This window comes from Neocloeon triangulifer, unplaced genomic scaffold, assembly GCF_031216515.1.
Source record: "Neocloeon triangulifer isolate White Clay Creek 2 clone unplaced genomic scaffold, ASM3121651v1 ptg000009l, whole genome shotgun sequence".
Lineage (NCBI taxonomy): Eukaryota > Metazoa > Arthropoda > Insecta > Ephemeroptera > Baetidae > Neocloeon > Neocloeon triangulifer.
The window spans coordinates 482,920-506,912 of record NW_026775551.1 but is presented as its reverse complement, the minus strand read 5'-3'; the positions used below and the strand labels follow the sequence as shown (position 1 = coordinate 506,912).

General features: G+C 37.8%; 1 protein-coding gene across 2 annotated transcripts in view; it reads right to left on the bottom strand.

Annotated features, from left to right (window-relative positions):
- LOC132195066 (voltage-dependent calcium channel gamma-5 subunit-like) overlaps window positions 1-23,993 on the bottom strand; it is a 203,657-nt gene that overhangs the window by 95,200 nt on the left and 84,464 nt on the right. For both annotated transcript variants that reach the window (XM_059616788.1, XM_059616789.1), the window contains exon 2: window positions 16,769-16,886. In XM_059616788.1, coding sequence (XP_059472771.1) covers window positions 16,769-16,886 — 118 coding nt within the window. The remainder of the gene's footprint in view (window positions 1-16,768; window positions 16,887-23,993) is intronic.

Below are 23,993 nucleotides of genomic sequence, written 5' to 3'. Positions count from 1 at the left end.
TAATTAATATAATAACTTCTTTTTTCTAACAAAAAGTTATTTCGTAGCAATTTTTTTAAATATTTAAATCTTTTATAATATTTAATTTTATTTATTAATTAATAATTTAAAAAATGATATAATTCATTTTATGCTATTTACCATATATTTCAATAATTTTTATTTAACTTTACTTAGAAGATTCATAAAATATATAATTACAGAAAATTACCAACAATTTACTTTTTACTTAGAAGTGCTTAGATGAAAATTGAAAATAGATAGGGATACGGATTACAGATGCAGGACAAGGATTATCAAATTGCTGAATTTATATATCCGTGCAAACTTATTAAGTAATTTTCCTTCATCTTCCCAAATAAAATAAGTTAATTAAATAAAAAATGCTCAATTTAGGAATTTACAAAAAAAACGCACGATTCTTTTTTCTAATCTATTTATCGAATCATCTAATGAGTAAAAATAATACAAAAATTATATTTTTTGTAAAAAAATCTTCGTACGGATAAATGAAATTTGTCTGCGCGGAAACGTGTTCATTAAAAGCAAGCTTTTAATGTTTCTGCTGAAACACAAACCATTTTTCTAAATTGTTTTGCGCCACGTCGGCGTGTTTAAGTGCAAACTTGTTAATTAACGACGTGTTCTGATAATCCCGGCGTTGCAAAGCCGGTGGCAAAGGTCTCTCGTCGGGTGCGTGTGCATGTTTATTAAAAAAGCAGCCCATTCATCTTGCGTGTGTCCGCAAGGCCGGAGCCGCGTGTAACACATTTGCTTTTTCTCGCCAGCAGCTCATGCAGCTTTAATAATCCGGCGGACCGTCGAAAACGGCGATGGGTTGCGGAGAGGAAAGAACAAACCCATGTAAATATGTGCGCGCGCGTCTCGTGCATTTCTCTCCTTTTTTTACGGCCGACGACCGACCGACCGACTCGAGATACATGCATAAAAAGGATTGCGAAAAGGGTGGAGATTTACACACAACAACAGCAGCAGCAGCAATGACAACAATGCTGGTGTATCATGCATGACGCCTCTGAGAATAAAAAGGGGCCTCTCACATAAATGAAAAACGAACCAACAGTCTCTTTTCTCATTCAGCTGTTGCGAATTTTTTCACCCACTTCAGCAGGCCCAATATCGAGACGCGAGGGAAGCGTTCGATCGAACCGCCATCGTTAGGGAAAGTCAGGATTTCTTTATTCCAGTCCAATTTGTTACAAAACACAATATTTTGGTATCTATTTTGAATCATCTGGGCGATCTAAAAAGATGTCCCAAAAATAACATTTCTCAGCATAAAAAAAATGAATTGTGTCCTTTGGAATTTATTACTTTTAGTATTATTTCTCAAAATTAGCCCAATAAGCTATTTACTTTTTTTGGAAATTGGAATATTTGTTTTTGTATGCTCTTGTTTAATTAATTAATTAGTTTACTAATGCAGCTGTATGCACAAGGCTAACAATTATTAAAATTTTTGTGAGCTGCCAAAAATTCACATTAAAATTTAGAGCGATTAATATAATTGTGCTTTATTTGTAAAATTGTTACATCACTTTGTTTATTCATTTTTTTAAACAATTATTTTGAAAAGAAAGGAATTGTTTGGCAAAATGGCACCGCCACTAGCAAGAATTTTGCTAAAATTTCCGAAATTTTAAACATACATCCGCCAAAGTGAGCCTAGGTTGACGAAGTTTTTGTTCTTATCACTTACCACAAATTTCTTTCAAATAAACTTCCAGGCTAAGGTTAAATTCCATTGTTTTCAATTTGAAAAATTTCTTTTCCTTTCAACAACAGATGCAAAAGACAGTTTTCATATTTACATATTCTTCTTTGCTGCTGCAGCAGGTCAGATGCGAGGGCGAGAAATTTTGCGCGAACAATATGAAAAGTGGGAGGCGCGAAACTAAATTCTCCGTCATCCCGGCAGGTTTGAAAAATGTACATAAATACACTAGCGCGTATTGTGCGTTCTTGGCTTGCTGCGCGAGAAAGAATCTCTCATATATTTCACGCGGGCGCGGCAAAGACAAAAGAAACTAGTGAAAGAGCTGCAGACCGTCTGGCAAAAAGCGCGGCTGGGGAGTGAGATGTGTGACGGCCAAGGTGCGAAATCGCTCTTGCTAGACAAAGAGCTTGCGCGAGGGGTAAATGGGTCGAGAAAAGATTCGCCAGCGCCGTCTCTCGATCGCCTTTTTTGCCCCCCCTAAGGGCCTAATATTTAACACAAGCAGAGGACCCACTTGTGCCTCGAGCGTAATCACCTGCCTTTGCTTGCCCAGATAAAAAGAACCATTTTACTGCCACTTTATTTTCTTTTTTTGTTTAAATCCGATGAAATGGTGTTTGTTCTGGTCGGTTTGCTGGCCCGGATTACTTTGTGTCAAAGCTTTTTGATGTGGAATCGAAATCAACGCGGCCTTTGTCGAATTACGCCAGATTTAAGCGCTAAAAGTGGAGCGAGCCCGTTTATTTAGTTTTCGTGCCGTATTGTTTCCATTTATTTTTTCTCTGCTGTGAATGCGGAGTAGGCGAATTTGGTGAACGAGAATATTCTGTTATTGAACAGAGAGTGCAGGTCCGTTGGTGCTGTTTTTCGCGGATGAATGGGCGCTGGATGTGAAAATTTGATCTCTCCTGTATTGGATTATGGGCCATGTCAAAATTTAATATGAAAATATTTTTCAACTTCGCTCAAAGTTATGATATGACGCTGGAAAATATTATCACGGGCAACAGTATTTTTTGCCACTTTGTATTTTTGTTTCATACTCAGAAAAGATCAAACAAAATTTTTACAATTTTATAAAACTGTGTTAATTTGTGTTAAAAACTCATTCCTAGGTGTGTACTTTGGAATTGGCGCAGTAAATTTACTATGTGTATGTATTTTAATTTTTTACCGTTTTTGTAATGCTGATGTTTGATCTCGCTCATGAAAAAACAGAGCACAACAAGAATAAAAATGATAAAAAGCGTAATTTTTTTAATATTAAAAATAATTTTCTATAAGCTAGGATAGGACTTCAATAATTTAACATTATTTGAATTATAAAAAAAAAATTAAGTGGGGAAATAAGTAATATTTTGTTATACATAAATTAAACTTCATTGCAAAGCACAAAGATCTTTCATTTTTATTTCTTATGCGTCATGAAATCTTGAGAACTTCAAAATAGGAATTGTCAACATTTCCATCATTTCTTTGACTCAAAATTCTGCACGGCTGATTGAAAAGAAAACGAGTGCAAAAATACGTTTCATCAAAATGATTGATGCTTCATTTTGGAGTGACAAGAGGGAAAGTTGCAGCCGATCGAAAATATTTGTTTTCCCACGCCAACGAGTGGCATATTTTTGGGGCAAAAACAAGCGTGTCCATCAAAAACAGCCCCAGCGCAGCTTTCAGTCAAAAAGCGCGTTTGCCTTCCGCCGATTGACTGCTCTGGCTGTGCATTTGTTTCAAATGCAAAACGGAATAATTGATATTTCGCGTTGTGTTCATCAGAAGGTATCGATCCGCAGTTCCAATTTTGCTCCGATACATCGGCGGCGGCTGCGACGGCGGCACCATAATAAGCATTCATCCATCACTGTCAAAGTGTATTTTGTCACCAAGCACGAGACGCAGCCATGCAGATACTTTTGCGAATTTGCCGCCATTGTTTGTGCTGATTTCGTGCAATTTCTTCTTCAATACAACAACAACAGGCGCCGATTAGAAGGTCGTTCGGAGCCGCATCTGCGGTTTCCACACAAAGCCGATTGTTGTCTGCTGCAGCTGTTTGGGCCAAACTAGAATCTGTACTGCAGCAATTTGCGTGGCTTGCGTGCGAGCGAGCGGGTGAACAACTTGACACGTCAAGTTCGATGGCTCGGGTGCCAATTAATTTTGAAATCGTTCCACTAATTACTTTCCTCTCACAATCAGTTGAATTTTATGTCATCAGAAATTTAATTTTAATGGGGAATAAGGATAGAAAAGAAAGTAAAAATTATTATCCGTGTTGAAAATATTAGGGGGGAAATATTAATTGATTGTTGCTAATTTGTCTTAATCGTTACAACACATTGTTTTCATTCAATTGTTGATAACAATTTATTTGAAATGAAAGGTTGGACAAAACGGCACCACCAGTAGCAAAAATTTTTATTTTTCTAAAACTTCAAGATCAAGACAAATGCAGACAACTATTCAAAGACTTTGACATCCTCCCAGCGTTTTCCTTGTACATATTGGAGTGCGCGAAGTTTGTAAAGAAATACCCTGATAAATTTGCCAGAAACAATGAGGCAGAGGAAGTTCACGTCTACAATACGAGAAACAAGCCAGTGAACGATGAAGACCTTCACATACCCCCAGTGACACTAAACTTGACAGCGCAAAATCCGGCGGTCATGATCGCTCGAATTTACAACCACTTGCCGGCCGAGTTAAAACAAATTGAAGATCTAAAGACATTCACCCTGAAACTGAAACAAGTGCTAAGTGAACACAACTTCTATGACATACACGAATACTTACTGTGCAGTTTTGACAAGTGAAATTTCTCGCGCTAATCTTATAGTTTTTTCCCTTTGCCCTAAGCAACGGGTTTTTTTCTCTAAATTTTAATTTTAGACCTGACATGTTCTAAAGACTACTGTTAATATTCTTGTCTAACAGAACAACAATAAAATTGAATTGAATTGAATTGAATTGAAATGACCCCATCCACCGCAGTGTCTTAATTTTTTTTATTAAAATTTCAAATCAATTATTAAATTTTTTAATTGTAATTATTATTTCCCAACCAATATAAAATATTAATTTCTAATTTTCTATTTTTTGTTATACATAAAGAAATAGGTATTTTTTTTTATTTGCAGCATTGCAAAATCTTGTTTTCTTATAGTTTGCTTTTTTGCAGTGGCCAACTGTTTTTTATTTGACGAATAATATTTTTATAGCCTTTGTGTTAAAATTAAAAAGAATAAATATTTTTGAAGAGCAAGCCTTGCTTGTTTTCCCCCGTCTCTTTTTTAACTGAAGAGTTTTTGCGGAACAGAAAATCATCAAATTTACTTGCTCTCAACCATTTTGTTAAGTGGATGGAATAAGAGAATCTAGAAGACAGCGTTGTCAAAAGCATCCCATGGCAGTGGCCATAAAGTTGGAAGATTATTGAAAACGGTCGCGGTAGAGTGCTGGTGCGAGAGAGAAAAGAGCGAGTCGAAAATGCAACAAAAGCCATTAGAGCTACCGGCGTCGGTACATTATGTAAAAGCAGTGAAAAGTGAATACGCGCGCTCTGGCACTTATTTGGCGAAACAACATCCGCACCGACTGAAAGCGACACTTTCCCTCGGCGACTTTCCTTGGAGCGTTATTGTCCCGAGCAGTGATGGAAACGTATAAATCCGACGACGAATAATTGCGGAGCCACTGGTTGACAAAAAAAGGGTTTGATTTTAAACATCCTTTTTGACCATCAAACAGTGAAAAGCGGGGACAAATATCCTACTTTTCTTTGCCAAGTCCAAGCGGAACTTTAATCGTAAAAACCAAAAAGGAAAACCACTTTCATCACTCCCTTTGAAGTGCTACGCAGAAGTTGAATTCCGCTTTCTAAAGTGTTTCTAAGTGTTATTTTTTTTTTGTACCTTTGGAATATTTTTTAAGTTCTTGGGCGCTCTCTAAAAATTCGGTTATGCTTTTCAATTTATTTCTATAATTTATAAAACGGATCAAATCGTCAATAGGTATTAAATGGAAATTTCCCTTCCTTGGAAATGACGTGTTTATGCAGAATAAATGCTGCCATCAGTTCTGAGAAATCAACGAGGAAAGTTCAATTTAATTAAAATTAATAAGCAGCTCATTCCGAGCGTTTAATTTCTCTATTTGCCTTGACGAGGTGATTAAAATGAAGATTCTCGTTTTCAAATTCGCTGAATCGACCAAATCGGATTCGGCGGTTGTGTGTTGTGCGGGCGAGCAAGCGAGCGAGTGGCGCGGATCGGTTGCCATAGCGATGGTCTGTGCTCAGAGAGTGGCTCAAAGGTTGTCGCATCACGGATGACGGGCCGCTGTAATTAAGTTTGGCGCAAATCTAACCGGCGGGGCGGAGGACTCTTTTAATATCGGGGCCAGATTAATGGCGAGCCACAGCAAATATCGCCGGCCGAGGCTTATCTCGCTCTCTCTCTCCCGGTTTTATACACGCAGCCACAAACAGAGAAAAACTGAGGCGATTCGGCCACACTGCGATTTCAAAAGATGCAATTAAGTTGATAGGGCATCGTCAGAGTGCGGTTGACACACAGCAAGACCCTTGTTTCTTCCGGCCCTGAATTTTTCCTTCGCCTTTTGACAACTTGATGGAAAACTAAGTCCTGTAAAGTGAAGCCAGGCGTTATCAACACTTTTTAAAAGTAGAGGAAATGAAAGATTTGGAGGAGAGTGCTTTGAGGACGCAATTAATTCAAGATTTTTTCCTTATCCCAAGAGTCAAGAAGCACAAGTCGTAACCAGAAGGGTGAGGTAATTTTTATCTAACCTTAAAATAGGTTAAGGGAATTCGTCAAAAATAAAAAATAAAACGTAAAAAATGAATTTTGTGGAATAAATATTTCCAAAATATGAAATACTTTAAAAAAATTAATCAGTAAAATTTTCAGCTTTTTCAAATCTGAATAATAAAATTGATACAATAAGTTTGGATTAAACAATGTATTATTATTACGATTTATTTCAAATAAATTAAAATTTGAACACACACTACATTGGAGAGATTGTCAGTTTTTTTGTAACCTGTATTTTATAATCTAAAGTTCAAATTTTTAAACATAATTATTTAGTCCCGTTCATTTTACAAATATTTTACTTGTCTAAATTTTGCAATTTATTTTTATTTCAAAAGTTATTTCTCAATGTTTTAAAAACTGGTTTTGTAAAAATTATTACAGTCATATTATTTTGCATGCGAGTTTCTAAAATAGAAAAGTATATTAATATTCCCGCCGAGTTTATTTTTTTCGTTTTTAATTCAGCTAAATGTTTTGTGCGAGAGGTGTGAAAGCTGTTTGACGCTTGCTTTTATCATTATCGCGCCGCTTTTGCATCAACGCTGGTTTGGACGGCAATTTGCCATTAGCACAATTGACGAGGCGGCGTCAAAATATCAGCACCTAGAATTTTATGCGCTGCTGCCGCCAATTGGACTAAAAGCTGCCGCGATGAATTATGAGCAAAACGCATTTTCGCGCGCGTTCGCTGCCGATAACACGCTTTGTTTTATTCACTCGGCGGCTCACAATAAAATTTACACGCGCGTCACACCTCGCTATTAATATACACACGGCGCAGCTGCCTTTTGAAATATGCTTTTGCGAAAACCGCCAATAAATCTGATGATTTGGAGCAGCGCCAGCTAAAAAAATAAAAAAACAAACGGCGCGCCAAATAGCGGTAATAAGCGCACGGGTTATGGAAGTGTTTATGAAGAGCCCGCAAAAGCCGCCGAGTAATGGATTTATGGTGTATGTATTTTTTTCCCCGCTGCCGGAATATTATATAAATTCAAACTCAACGTTTTACGTTTTAAACGGACGGAGCTGCATGGAAAAGTTCTTTTGATTCATGGGCTAAAAGCCTCGACGGGCGTAATGCAGACGTAGGAGTTGTAAAACTCGCCGCATCTGCTGCCGGCCGAAAATTTCGCCGCGAAAAGTCGTAAAAGAGGTGCGAGAAAAAGTGAAACACTGCCGGCGAAGAAGGAGGGGCGATAGAGATACATTTCGCCAGAAATTTATGGACTGCAGTGCAGGAAGGAAGAAGAGTCTCTCCTTCTCCACGCACAGGACTCACCTGCTCCTTTTCACATAATCTCGGTCTCGTGTAAATCTCGATTGTGTGGGCGAAAACGATTTCAATGTAGGCAACCGGCTTGGTCAAAGTGCTCCCCAGGTTGCATAACCAGATTTTTTTGCAGGTGTTTCAAAGAATTACATTTTCCTTTAGTTAGTAGAATCATAGAATGACACGACACGGTGCTGAGAATTTAACCGACTTTTCCTTGATTTGTTTTGTGAGTCGTTCATGCAAAAATCCCTTCTACCTGAAAAACGCTAAAAAAGGTACACTCAAATTATACGTTTCACTTTTTTTGGCCAAAAATTCTTTTAAATTAATTTGTAAACATTTCTTAAGAAATTGAAGAAAATAATTTAATTAACACTTCTCTAGTGTAAAAATATAAATGAAAATGATTTCTCAAAAATTGATGATGACATTTTTGCAATGTCGGGGTTTTACTCGGCACTTCCCTCCTAGGCCACTGATGGTGCTCGGTGCACCGTTGGTGGCTGAGGAAGAGAGCCAGACAGGGTGTCCGGTGACCTGCGAACGAGCGAATATGATCATTCTGTCTCTGGAAAGTGTACGTTTTACTCATATTTGTATCTTATGTGTGCGAATTAAGAATCAATAACAGCAGAACATGTAAGTTTGTTTATATTAGTAAGCTCCCTCATACCACAAATAATTAGTTATTGATTTATATTATCAATATGACCTATTTTACAACAATTAATTGAATCAGTAATTAAGCATCAGGGACCACCTTCTTTTCCCCGACAATAAAATACATGTATGATTCTTGACAAAATAATTTCACTGTGTAGCCCGCAGCCGAAGCATGTAAAGCAAGATATTTGTTTTCTATAGAACGACAAAATGAGACAAAAACTCATTAAGGAAAGGCTGATTTTAAATTCAAAACACCAATTTACAGATTTAAATGTTATGGGCCAATTCAACAAGTGAATGAACCAGTATACAATGGAATCAAAAGTTTTGAACCAGTAAAAAGTACAGCACAAACAATTAGCAAACACGTAAATAGAATAATTTTGTTTAAAGTTTGAATTAATTTTCTTTACAATAAATAAAGCCATAGTGGTTTTTTTCTTCCCATTAGAGTAAGTTTCCAGTCACTTATTATTTAATTTTAAGCTAGAAAGTTCATGAATGTTACCTCTGTCTTTGAAAGATTTGCCTATTCCTGGGAATTTTGACGTTGAGTCAGTATATCGAGTGCCCAGACGACGATTCCTGCTTTCCTCGAAGGTTTCCGATAACAAAGCGTGTGTCGTGGGCGCTCAGACGGCGGCACTTGTCTTTCCGTCCGCACGTCCCTCGGGGAGCCTCGTCGCATTAATTCGATTCCGTCTCTCTGTTGTATCTACCGGCTGATATGGAAATGCCAAATTGAATTCCTTCTGCTCCACCAGAGGCATCGCGAGTTTTTTTCTTCTTTTTGCTCTACACGTATGTGTGGGTTTTCCCGAAGTGCATTAATATTTACTCACACACACGCGCGCTGCATTATTTTTGCCGAGCATCACTCATCCATAAATACATGAGTCGTCGCTGCGATGCAAAGCCTGTCGGCGTGTACAGACACATCCCTCGCAACTGGGTCACACATAACCCTTTGCCGAGTTTTTTGCTCTCCGGCATTGTAGTCGAGACGACGAGTGTTCGCGCACACGGAACATAGTCGCGAGCGAGTTCGCTCACTAATCCGCGCAAAGTTTAATTTCTGCTGCAACGGAAATCAGCTCGCGCGCGATGAATTGCTCCGCGAACTGCAAGTCAGCCGTGAAATTACGTCAGACGCCTTATTTATTCTGCGCGAATTCGCTGCACTTGCACTTAACAGGAATTTATCGTTTCTATAGATAATGGAAAATTGAAATTACTTTTGGTAAAGTGGCAATATTTTTAATGGAAAAGGAGAGATAAATTTTGTTAATAGATTTCCAGTTTCGTAATATAAGGAGAGCACATTTTGAATTTTTAATCAAAATGTCAGTAAATTGGTATCTTCTTAAGGTCTTTCATAAAAGAATCGTTTCTAGATCATTTAAAATTGAGAGGCTGTTTTAATGGAAAAATAATGGATTAACTTATAACAATGTATAAATTAAGGAAATCTGCAGCAAAATTGCGATGTGACAATTTCAATCAATGCGTCAGTAACCTTTTAAAATACTAAAAATTTGGAAATTTGCATTCTTGAAGCATCCATCACTGGTCTCTAGAATAAATATTCAAGATATTATATAATTAAATATTTTTTTCAGCTAACATTCAATTTTCAAATGTGTGTCAATTCAACACGTGAGAACTCTTGAAACGCGGCTTTGTAATTAATTAAAAGCGGCGGTTTAATTAATTAATTGCAAATACTTGTAGCTCACTCTCGTCATCGTCGTGCGCGCCGCAGCTGCCACATATTACACGTTGCATTACGCGGAATTGCGGTGCAGCTCGGAGCGGCGCATTGCCAGGGCTCGTCGCGGATCTGCGCTGCTCAAGAGAGAGCAGCTCTCGCGGGAAAAGCTTCCCACCTAATACACATACCGCGGAAAAGGCTTACACTTTGACAAGCCACACTGTCAGCTTGCCTGCTTGGAAAAATAATTTTCTCCGACCTATTTTCAAACTGCGACAAAAAAAAAGTATTTGCTGGAATAAGACTCTCCTGAATTCAAATGGGGAAAAGCACCGAATTTTATATTTCACCCCTTTCTCTGATTTATCAAATTTCTAAATTAAATTTAAAAATATAATGGGAATTTTAGAGGCAATATTTTTCTAGTTTCGGACTCAAGACTCAACCCTCAGCAGTTGAAATCTAAAAATAAAAATAAACATAAGTATTAAATTTAAAAGATACTCCTTTTACCGACTTGAGAAGAGTACAAAATCATTATCCACATCAAATTCGGGGTTCAGCTGGGAATTTATTGAGGTACATTGAATTGAAGGTTGTTCATCTTTGATCTCACCTGATTAATTTTTTAAGAGTAACAAAATGTTGTTTCACGAGTTGTTGTCCCGGACAAAATAACAATTTTTCATTTAAGATTCGTTTAACTACTTTCAAGAGTGAAAAATGGCCGTTTCATGAGTAATGATGAGTTGGACGTGCTTGGCGCGGAAAATGGACTGCGGCAAAAAGTACAAAGAAATTCAATATTTCCACTGGTGCGCTCGCGTTCGGCGGGAAGAGGTATATAAATTATTGGTTTGCTGCCGTACGTGCGCAATTTATTTTTTGTTCGGGCTGCTGCTTGAGTGATCAATAGTTTTTCCTCCTCGTGCGCTGCCTCGTCCGTCCCGGCCGACGGCACTTGGGTCCATGTAAATAATATCTGCCCGCCGGGATGAGGGCAAGAAAGAAGAGAAAGCGAGGCGTTTCACGCGAACGCAGCAATTCATCAGTGCTCGCTCGCACATTCATACTTTAACTCTTTGCCTGCATTATTCGTGGGGGCCGCGCAGGGCTTTTATCATCGCACACACAGAATAAATGTCTCCATTTGCAAAACTCGCCAGATGTCGGACCGACCGTTCGGCCGCTTAAAAAATAAATTGCAATTTATTTCGGCGCGCGCCCAGAGTTGTTAAGGGCAAAGAGGCCCAGCCTGAGATTAATCACGCTTGACACTGGCAGCCCAGCTACAGTTCTTGTCCGAAGCGAGACAATTATGGCAGCAGACAGCAGCACACAGTCTTGGTTTAATTAGGCATGACGGGCAACACAACCACGCCCACGGCGTTGTTTCTGAATTATGAATGTTCTTTGTACTCGAGTGCTTTACACTGCGGCTGAAGAAGTCAGCGACTGAGGAAAGTGAGTATAAAAACTGTATGTTGAAAATTCGTCTCAATATCAAAGCGTTATTTCAAATTATTACAAAACTCACAAATTTTAGTGCAACAAGATTCAAGACATATTTATTTTATAAACCGGCGAGGCTCAAATCAAAGACGAAAAAAGCCTGTTTTACTGAACATAATTTGAGATGCAGTTTTTTGCCAGGATTAACAGCAAAAAAAGAACAAAGAAAGCGGCATTTGGAAGTATCAGGTATTTAAATGCAAGCTTTCAGCATCCAGAAAAAAACGTCCAAAGAACTTGATTATTGTTATTTTTCTCTTTGTTCATATTTTGTAATTGGTAAATTACTTTAAAAAAAAATTTTGCATGCGAATTCCAATGATTTTAACATAATTTGCTAGGGAATAAATTTTGCCTTCTTTCGTTTAAATTTGGTCAATAAATAATGATGTTTTTTTTTAATTTTTTTGTTTTGTTTATAAAATTTATAAATTTTAATATTCACAAAAAATTGAAGAATTTTCAATTCAATTTTATTTAATGTTTTATTAGTAGTTATGTATTAGTTACGTAATTTGATAAGAGATGTTGTTTGTTATTTATCAATGTATCTAGTTTGGGAATAAAAAAAAAAAATAAAGTCTGCAGCACATTGAACCTGCAAATAATGTAGAAAATGTACGTGAAATCACATGAATTGTTTCGTCCTTTTTATTAAAATAGAGATCGATACTGTTGGTCCCCTACAGAACATTACAATGCAAAATCGACTATTCTTCAGATTGACGAAGGTTTTTTCAAGCGAGTTTTTAAACTTAATCTTGCACACACCTTGAGACCATTGAGAATTATTATTTCTGCAGCAGTGAGTTTTAAAAAGAAGAAGGGCCTCTTCGACAAGAACAATACTGTCAAGTTTTTACGCCTTGTTGGCAAAAGAAGGTTGTGTGTGAATTTGACAAACATTGTCGCGCGCGCCTTCATTATTTTGGGCGTGAAAAATGCGCCGAGAGAGACTCTCGACGTTCCACTTTCGGCGCCGAAATGAGCAACTCCCGAAATAAAGCACTCCACTCGTCGCGCCTCCATAATATAAAATGAAAAAGTTGCGAAATAAGATGCAGGGGGGCGAGTGAGTTATGCCCACGTGTGTGCCACATCCGCTCGGGCACAGACACAATGGCGTTTGACACCCTCTTTCTCGTCTCGCATTACAATATGTAAATCTGGCAACTCTTTTTCGCATGCAAATAAGTGAAGGAGCGAACGAAAGGTGGAGGAATCGCGCGTCTCCGGGGAAATGGCAGAGATCAGATGGATGTGTCTTGGAGAGGCTGACACGCTTGCTTCAGCCGCGCGCTAATTTGATGGCTGCAGCCGTGACAAAGGGTAATCAAATTTCCTGGAGCGACGCGTGCGAAATGAAATTGGACACCTAGGCGGAGAGGGCAACAGATGGCGAGGAATTGTTGCCATCGGATTCCGATCTTGCAGGCGCTGACCGCAAACATTTGCCAACGTCTGCCGCCGATGATGAAACGGCGCGCATTTATTTAATTTCATTTCGAGCATTCCACTTGCTGCTCCAACCAGACGAATTCTTGCGGCCACTGCCTGCTCCCTGAGTTTGATTCGAATAGTTGCGAAATTAATTTCTCCACCGTATGCCGCCGACAGACAATAACCGCGTCATCCTATCCTTTCTGTGATCATGGAAAACGTGATGCGGTTTTTCAAATATGCGCCACTTTGATGCAAAATAAGTCATGATTTGAGAGAATGTTGCAAAATCGAGCAAAATAATTTGGGAATCTGGAAAAAGATGTAAAAAATATTTTATTTAAAATTATTAATGCTTTAGAATCTTTTTAATATATTTGCTGAGTTAAATTTTTTTTTTACCACAATCAAACTATTAATTCAATAGTATTATTAATTTTGGAAAAAGGAACACAAAAATAAATGCAAAGAACATGGAAATACCGACCAAAAAAGTTATGATATGTAAATACAACGAAAAATTAGTGAAATAGATATTATTATTATTATTATTCTTTATTGACTTATGAGACGTCGCCACGATGGAATTTCTCAATGCGACGCGCCCCATTTGCAACATAGTACATGATAAGAGAGAAAAAACAATATCACAATGCATTCATAAATTGAAAGAACTCTTTCCTATCATAAAATTTATGCACATGAACAAAACGCCTCAAACTGGTTTCAAAAACCTTATACCGAGGCTCCAAACGAACCGAAACAGGCAACTTGTTATACATAGAAGACATGCATGTCAAGGGGTTTTGGTTGGAAATTAACAAAGCCTGGGCCGGAACATACAAATCGCTCTTAGCCCTTGTCTGGTGATCATGAACTTCGCTTGTCTTTTTAAAATAATGCGGATATTTACGAACAAACTTGCAAGATTCAAAAAGGTAAATTGAAAATATAGGAAGGAAGCCGAACCGAGCGAAAAGTGGCTTCGCAGAACAAAGCGGCTCCGTACTGCGCCAATAGCGCTCACCCGCAAGAGCTCTCACCACTTTTTTCTGCGCCAGAAAAACCTCATCCAACGCTCGATTCGACCCTCCCCAAATTACAATGCCGTAACTCATGATCGAATGACAGTAAGCATAATAAACCATTTTCAAGTATTTCTCATCAACAGAATGCATCAAGTTGTTAATTAAAAATACAGCACTATTTAATTTTCCAACTACATAATCTGAATGCTCAGTCCACTTTAAATTATGCGCGAGATACAAGCCCAGAAATTTTGTCACATCCGATTCTGTCAAATTTTCGCCATTCAAAGTCAAATTAAAATTATCGCGGTCTAACACAGGGCGCCTAAGTTGAAAATTAAGCACCACTGTCTTTGTCTGATTTAGCGTCAAAAAATTGTCACGGCAAAAATCTGACATTAAATTCACTGCCAACTGCGCTTCTTTCTTTAAGCCGCAAGTCGTCCTGGAAAACAAAAGGGACGACGAATCATCCGCGTAATTTAAGAGCAACCCGACAGCTACGTGGAGTGGCATGTCACCGATCGAGACGTCAAAGCCAAACGGAGAAATAATACCACCCTGAGGAGTCCCTCTCTCAAGTAAAAGCTCCTCAGAGTACACAAATTTCTCAAACTTGCCGTCCATGACACGCAATTTGACCGCCTGCGTCCGGCCGGTCAAGGCCGAACGCAGCCACTCCAACGCAACACCTCGGACGCCTTGAAACTCAAATTTCCGAAGCAGCAGCGGCACGCAAATTGTGCCAAACGCGTTTGAAAGGTCGTAAAAGATTCCAAGTACTTTTTGCTTCTTTTCAAGATGCTCGTGTAATTTTACAATGAACTCAAAAAGGGCAGTCGCAGTGCACCTGCCCTTAATGAACCCGTGCTGCGAGCCCGGCAGTAAATTATTAACCTCGTAAAATGAAAACAAACGAAGCAAAAAGCACTTTTCGAGAATTTTTGAAAATTGAAAGTGAAGAAAACGACTTGTTTACATTCAACGACGACAAGCTTCACTTTCAAGACCTCCAATATTTTTCCAAAAATTAATTTTACAATATTTTTATTTATTCGTTTTAATCGATAAAAAAAAAATTTGTAAAGAGAGGAAATGATTTAATACGCCCGATTTCACAAGAGCCTCGGATTAAATAAGAAAAATTAATAATTATTATTTTACGATTAAAAATTAAATGAGCATTTTTTCTTTTTTTTTGTATTTCAAAAATTTTGAAAATACAAGTTTAAACCTTTCTTCTATGTTTTCTGCATTTTACCAAAATTTGAGCTTATATTTAATCAAAAATTGACTACAAAAGACTTTAAAAACATTTTTTCTTGAAATTGTTTTAAAAATTTCACTTTTTACCCTTTCAGTCCTCACGAAGAAAAATACCAAAAGGAAAAATGAACCACAATATTTATTTCAAAACTTTATGGTGTAATTTGAACATCCCGCGACAAAATATTTCGTTGCAAATGTTGCTCCTTTGAATATTAACGGTAAAAATTTGAGCGCAAAAGTGTCCCCAGACGCGACGGTTGTTCGATTCGCCGCTTTATTATTTCACTTTTCAATGTTTGATATCGTCTGATGTCGCCGGGGCATTGTTTGAACAAGCGTGCGCGCATTGAAATATTGAAAATCACTCGCGTCCGATTTCCCCCGAGGGCGTCGTGGCGTGCGAAACAGCAAACCCAGCGAGCGGCCGGCCGGCCCGCAACTGTGTATTTGCGCCTGCTGCTTCATTTCGGTCGTTGGCGAGCCGCTTGATAGATAAATACACATTAAACGTTGCTGCGAAACAACACTTTCCAGATGGATGTGGATTCGCCTCGCGCGTTATTTACTGCCGGGGTCCCTGGGGGCTCACGAGAGAGCGAGACCATTACAGCAACAGGCCCCTCGAGACGCCGAATTATATCCGCAACTCTTACAATTTGCAGGTGCGCACAAAACGCACTCGCAAATAATATATATTTGAACTCCCAGCATTTATCACGTTAATACAAAAGCCTGCGTTCTACAAAAATTGTTGACAATGATTTTCTTGCTCATGAAATAGGGTCGCAGACCGTGACCGAAACTGGTAGAGCCATTTGTTTTTGAATATATAAAAACATTTTTCTGAAACGAGGAAAAGCCCAATCGCTTCATTTCCATGATCATCTCCTCGAGTGTCAACTTCTTCAAACAAATTCTACAAAATTGCTTGCTAAGAAATTTAAGAATGATGAAAAATTGATGATAACATATTATTTAAGTTTCCAAAAATAAAGATTTATCATTAAATAAGAAAAAAAAAACGGTTTAAGTAATGTTTTCATGTATTTAGCATAAAATCGCAACTAATTAAAACAGACTAGCAAAAACCAGCTAAAAAGGTGACTAAATTTATGTAAAATCAACAATAAATAGTTGGCTTTTTGACCCCTAAAATGCTCGAGCCTTCAGAAGACACTTTCAACGCATAATAAAAATTAAAATGGATTTTTTAAACCAGTAGAAATATTGACTTTTTTTTATAAATATGAAATTTAGGAAATTAATTATAAAAATCATTCTGGTTCTTACCTCATTTTGGAGACGAAGGAGGGCGTGAACTCGAGGTGCGTCCAAATGCCGAGGTCCGAGGATCGCACGTCGTCCCAATTAGTGTACTTGACCGCGGCGCACGACGGCACGGGCATCGCTGCAAACAAGCAAGGCCGGAGGGTAAATATTTGCATAGGGCAATCGCTTAATTAAACGTCAACAAGTCGCGAGAGCGAAAAATTCCCGCCCTGGAACATTCTCCGGGGCGTTTCGTTTAACAAGAGAAAAGCATAAAATCGGAATAATTTGACACGCTCGCGTCATTTTGCTGCTACGAATTTGTTGCGGTCGCAATTAAAACGCGGCCGCGTCGTAACTCTCGCGTGGTGTGACATTAATATCGCGAGCGAGGGAGGGAGATGAGCAGCGCCATCACCACTTTGTTCAGAGGCGGGAGGAACGGCGCGGTTTCGGATATCAAGAACGGTTGCAACAACCAAAGGGTGTTGAATTTTTAATGCGCACACCAAGCTCATTCAAGTTTCAAATAGTTTAAAGACCAATGAACTTTATAAAAAATTCAAACATTTTCTAAGCAAGATGGACTAAATTTAATTTTAAACTTCTCTTTTCCAATTAAGAAAATTTCATATTCTTTAAATTTAATTTCTTTTTAATTCTAGTCAAGTAAATTTGATCTTTTTTTTTAAATATACTTTCTTCAGGAGGAACAGTCCGTACCTCACCGTTCCTCTTGATTTGCAGCCTCACTTTAACGCGCCGTCGCTGCACACGAGAGGGTAAAAAAAAAAACTACCGCGCTCTCTGCAATTTGATTTACACCGCTGCCGCGAATCTGCTCTCATTTGCACGCTTAATTGCGAGAACAAGAGCTGCAGTTTTAAAAGCAGGCATTCCTTGCAATTGCAGCCGGTGAAAGATAATTAGAGAACTTTGTTCGTTAAGCAGCTCCCGTCTAGGCAAATTTGGAATAATGCTGACGCACGGAAGGTGGTAATTATTTTCCATTTTCTGAGCTGCTCGCATTACGATTCAGTAATTGTCACGAGAAAATGCGACAGATCGGTTTTTATTTATTAGGAAATGGAATTTTATTCCGAGCTCTGATTACACTGAATTAATAAACGATGGAATTCCATGAAGGTGGTAAAAAAAAATTGAAATTAAATTTATGAATATTAAAAATTAATCACAGCTTCCCGGAATCAATGATTTTAATTTTGTTTATTTTCTAAGACAAAGAAATTTTCGTAATAGGAAATTGTCTGCATTTTTCAAATTTTAGAGCCAATGTAAAGAAAAAGATTACGATTCTTGGCACTACTAGTGTCTTATTGAGCTGACATTTTATTAAAAAACCAATAAAAATAATAATAATAATATAAAATTGTAGAAATTGAACGGGCTGATCCAGGATGAATATAATAAAAAAAAAGTAAATCTCTAAGGTACTGCGGTAGGTATTTTTTTAAATAAATTTATTGTGTTGCCCATTCATTCCTTTTGCAAATTGAATCCTTTGTCTGTTTATTTTTTTGGTTTTTTTTTGGCGCAAGGAATTGGGGCAAAACACAAAGAGGCTATTTAGATTCAATTTTATGTTTTTGCTGCCTGGCCTCTTCTAAATTAAAGCGTTAAACTGTTGCAGACACGCCTTGAAAGCAAAATATTTTTTGGCCCGAGGCCAGTGGGCCTTTTTCTGCCAACTTTTCTCGAGAGCCACTCGTCCTGCACTACTTTCGATAATTATCGTAAAACATTTCACTCGCAAACAGACCACGCGCATTAAACATTCATTTGAACGCTGAGTAATTTTGCCTGGACCACCCCTCGCCGCATCAATAATTGAAACAAACACGCACACCTTGATGCTGCACCGGCCGGCCGAAGAAAGTTGAGGTCTAATTTATTTTGGGCCGCGCATTTCCAAAATTAAGCAATTCCAAGCTGGGTTACTTTTTGTTCTGGCCCGTGTTTTTAAAGCGGATGGCGCGCGCCCCTCTGATTAGTTCGTCTTTAAATTTGCGCCACTCTGCTCGCACCGCACACACCAACTTCAAAGCAGCAAACTATACGCACTTTTGTGTTTTCCCACCCCTGCCGCTACTTTTTATTTATTTTACTGCCGCCACGACACGTCGAGGGAAAGATGTGATTTTATGATTATTATCGGAGCGTGTCCGGATTTCGACGGAGCGATCCGCGAGACGTCGCAATTATGGCGCGGGAAACCCAACACCCGCTCGCTGCTGTGTGTGCTCTGCATAAAAGGGAACGAGATGGTTCCTTGTTTTCTCAAAAATTTGACAACCGCAAACATGGAGGTGATTGCGGCAAATATAACGAGCTGCTCGTCTCTCTCCCTCGTTTGCAAATATTGGCCTTTAATGAGCAGGCGAATATTCTTGGAAAAGTGTACCAAGATATTTTGAGCTAATAATATTTTACAAGGCTTTTCCAGCAGCTTGGCAAAAGTAGTTATTTTTCATACATTCCTCTTTTGGAGCCAAGGGCTTTTGGAAATCCTAAATATCTGTGTTATAAATCTTTTATAATTTCTAATTAGGTGGCATATTAATATGGTTAAATTTATTAATAACAAATGTTTTGTGATCTCATTAATTTTACATAAAATTAAGCTAGCACACCTTTGAGATTTTAACTAAATTTAGCAACAGATTGATTTGCGTACGCTTTTATTCTCGTGATTACCATTATTTAATTAAATTTTATATTCAAGATTCAAGATTTATTTATTTTGTTAAGCATTATATGCGACATAACATACAATAACCACTTTTTAAAATAAGTCAATATACAGTATTTAAACGATAAAATTAGCCTGAAATTTAAAAAAAAAAAATCTGAAATACTCAGAATTATGAATTTACTCATAAAAATATTTTATCAATATTGATGATTCAACTAAAAATATTGATGATTTCAAGCAAAATTTTTAGCACTTTCAAAAATTTTGAACAATATTTTTTTTAAAGTTATTTGGATGTAGATTTAGACCTGACATGTTCTAAAGACTACTGTTAATATTCTTGTCTAACAGAACAACAATAAAATTGAATTGAATTGTTTGCAATCTTTATGCTAATCTTTGGTCTTCGAATATCAGTTTACATATTGAAGGAGGAAAAGGGTTACTTGGATTTTTGCGAGCTTTGGAACACCTCAATTGATGAAAACTTATTGCATCATTTGTCATGAAATTGACTATGTCCTTACATGGTGATCTAAAATCGGTTTTTTTTCGATGGATTTTGTGAGTAGTTTATTGTTTAAGAAAAGACAATATCTTACTCTACTTGTTTAGACTGCGGGCTGCAGCCATAATTCATGAGCTGTGAATAGTTTTGACAAAAATTAGTTTATAAATTAATGCTATAAAAGTGTTTTCATCAAAAATATATTATTTATTTTTCAAAAATTTGATTATTGTCATAAGAAATACTTTTACAAATTTAATTTTTATAATGTTTTTGGTCGCAATAGAGAAACGTGTGTTTTTTGAGCATACCTTTTGGCACTAAAAATAAATATTTAAGCAAATAAAAATAAAATTCAACTATGAATATCATTTATCATTAAAATTTTTATTTAATGAAGAGTTCAGGCTTTTCCTCGTTGCAGAAATTATTTTTATTCAAAATTTTTTTTTAATTTCTTCCGAACTTAAAAATGCAAACGGAAGAAGAGAATTATTCTCTTCTCGGTGGCAACGACCAAGGGTCTCCAATGTCTAGGGCGAATCGAGCCGAGCATTTCTGCTCACGCACCTAATCAAAAGGTCCTGGGAATTCGCGGAGATCAAATAACTATCGGCGTGCTCTGCCGAGCGAATTCTTCTCCCCCTTTGAATGCGAACGACGAGAGCACAGGTTATCTATCCATCTGTCTATCCACGTACCCACCCAGCGACTAGGAATGCGATGCAAATATTTGCGTGTCTCTCTCAGCGAGAATTAATCTGGAGAACAGTGCGCGCGCGTGCTAATATTTCCTTATCTAGCGAGATGGAGTGTAATTCGCCTGATTTATTAATGCAACACGGCCTGGCAAAGTTTATTAACAAGCCGACTTGCTGTCTCTATTGTGTTAAGTTGTATGCCAATGTGTGCTCCGTGGATGGAGACAAATATAATTCCCGCTGTCGATTCGCCTCTGCATTATACCAGGGAGGACCCAGAGGAGTCGCATTGTCGCCGTCAGACACACAGGCCTATTCGCACTCGCTGCTAATTAGTCCGCTGCTCAAGTTTCTATAATCAGCTCAGAACGCGCAGTCCCCAACTTTTTCCCTCTTTTGAATTATGCCAATTTGATTTACTGCCATTCTCTCATGTATTATGGTAATTAGTAAGAAGCTTTGAAACGACGGAAATCAACTTTATTTGAGACAAGCAAAATTTGAAATTCTGATGACGTTATATTAACCCATCATTATTTTATACAATTTGAAAAAATAATTATCACTTAAAGTTTTCAGTTTTACACAAAAACAATTTTTAACACAAAATTTGACACTTGAATCCAAATAATTTTGAGTTGGTTTGACGTGTTTTGAAATTATGTTTGCATATTTTTGAAGAGAAGGAAAAATTTCAATATTCTTACAATCAGTTTACTGATTATTTTAAAGTGACTTCTTTCAAAACCATGTTAAGTTCCTGCTCAATATTGTACTGAATCCATTCCTTAAAACTTCAGTGAAAATGTCGAATTTGTAGCGCATGATGTCATTTTAACCTTAATCACTATCTTTTAAATGAAGAAGATTGGGCTTGTCCTTGTCGCCGAAATTGTTTTTAATTAAAAACAAATGGCTCTACAGTTTCGGTCACGGTCTGTGAACCTATTTCATGAGCAAAAAAAAAAATACAAAAATCAGCAAAATGGAAAAAACGCCAACATTTTATTAACATTAAAGTGCTCTTATAAATTTTATATAGGTAATTGGTCCTTGAATTTGTTATTTTTAAGATTTTAATTTTTATGTTAAATTGTGTTGTTTTTCAATGTTGCTGATTTTTTGTACTTTTCTTGCTCATGAAATAAGGTCGCAGACCGTGACCGAAACTGGTATCTAGAGCAATTTGTTTACGAATAAAAACAATTTTATGCACCAAGGAAAACGCCCATGATCATCTCGTCAATTTCTTCAATCAAACTATCTTTAAAAGTAATAATTAGTGAAAGAAATCTCAGTTATTCGAGTTACCAGAGTTGATTAATTCAGAGACGCAACTTTTATCCTGTCAACGCACGAGAGAGCTAAGTTGAGGAGAAGCCAAAGACAAGCGGAAGCCCGGGGCAGGGAAGGGGTTAAAAGGCGACCACTTCTCGCAGCGAGAGGCTCATCTCGCATTTTATTTGGCATCACCGCTGGTAGGTCGAGGTAATAGATGGATGGCGAACACGGCTCCAGTTTTAGCAGCTCGGGGCCCCGAGCAACCTGTGGTGTTATTTCGCCGCTTTGACCGACCGAGGGCCGATCAATCTTGATCCGCTGCTGCATTATGTAGAGTCAAGCTTTGCATTCGCACCGAGAAAAAACATTTGTAAAAGTTCCTCCTCAGCACTCTCTCCGTTCTAGCCGGGGGAGTATTAAACACGGCGGCGATATTTTATCGCCGCAGCGCCTCACTTGATCTCTCTTGCTCCGAGAGAGAATTTTTTTTCATCGAATGTCGTCGGCTTGGTGTGCGAACGAACCGACTCTCAATAATACTCTCCGTCGCTGCGTGTGCGGCGGCAAACCGTCTCCTTTGTTGCTTCTGCTCAAATAAAATCGTCGTTTGACTTTCACAAGCGGGAGACGAACGTGGAAAAACGTGCTCACGCATTTGTATGCCGGATGAAAATTATCTCTCCAGCGCCAAGTGCGACGCTTTTCGCCAGTCGAACGATGTATGCAGACGTGCTTTCTTTTCAAAAACGATCCGAACGCGTTTTGGAACTTTGGAAAATTAATTTTTTGCAGGCTAGGATTTGTTTTGAAAAACGCGACAAAAAGTTCAAAGTAATGTGAATTTTTTTTTTTTAGGGTCAGGCCAAGACGAAGTCTTGTCGGCCTGTACCCTTTATTAGTGGTGCAGAAGGCACCACCCATTTTTTTTAAATCTCTTTTGGGGTTCAACTTTATTTAAAAAATCATCATTTATTGCTGGCATATCCTTAATTTTGGTCCACGCGATGATGACAAAACAAAGCTGTATAATAGTATCTCATTTCAACATAACGAATCTGTGTTTATCCAGCTATAAAAAAGCTACAACAAAAGCTTTATTTGAAAAATGAAAACAATTTGCGAGTGAAAACTGATCAGGCGAGAGAGCTGTTTTGTTGGATGTATTGAAATGTATAATATTATTCTATTTGTGACGCAAAATCCAGCGCCCCGGGGTCAACGTACAAACATTTTTGTTGATAATACTACCGTTTGTATTTGTTGCTGGTCCACCCGCCCAAAACGCTCTCCTCGACACGGCGTCCGTGCAAACATAACGGCAGAAACACACTCTCTGTCCTCAAGTGGAAATTTATATTCAATTATGGAACTGTTTTAGACCGGAGAGCGAGAACGGTCCGCCAAATTTATTTATAGACCGAAGGAGCACCATTTGGCCGCGCCTTGTGCCTCGCTGCATCCGCACACTGCGGCGGCGAATCTGCACAAAACACTACACAGAAGGCGCACGCTCGCCAAAAAAACTCTTCTGCGGACTTTGGGGAAACTTACTTTGCAGCTCCACTGGTCATTTTGGTAATTTTGAGTCCCAAGATGAAAATGGTAATTTCAGCTTTATTCTAAAAAAAAAAAAAAATAAAATAAATAAACAGTTGACTCTCTTCTTTTCAAATTTTTTTAATTTACCGAGAAATAATGAAAGGAAAAAAATAGAAATGCGCAAAATTTTAATCGACATGTATTTTTACTCGCTAAGCCTGCCACAGCTTCTACTATTTATTCTGTTAACAAAAGTGCTTATCACGTAAGGCAGAAGATGATTATTGCAAATTTTGCGGAGAAAAGTGTAACATGTACCACATTAGAAATTGTTTATTTAAGAAAATGAGTCTAATTGTAAGGGAAGTTTCAAAAGTGAAAGTCAAAATTCAGTAGATGAACGTGCAAAAATTTCTATGTATTTTCTATTCTTCAAATTAAGTAAGGTCTCTGCACACCTTTTGTATTTAATAAATCAATCAATCAACTGAGAAAACATATCAA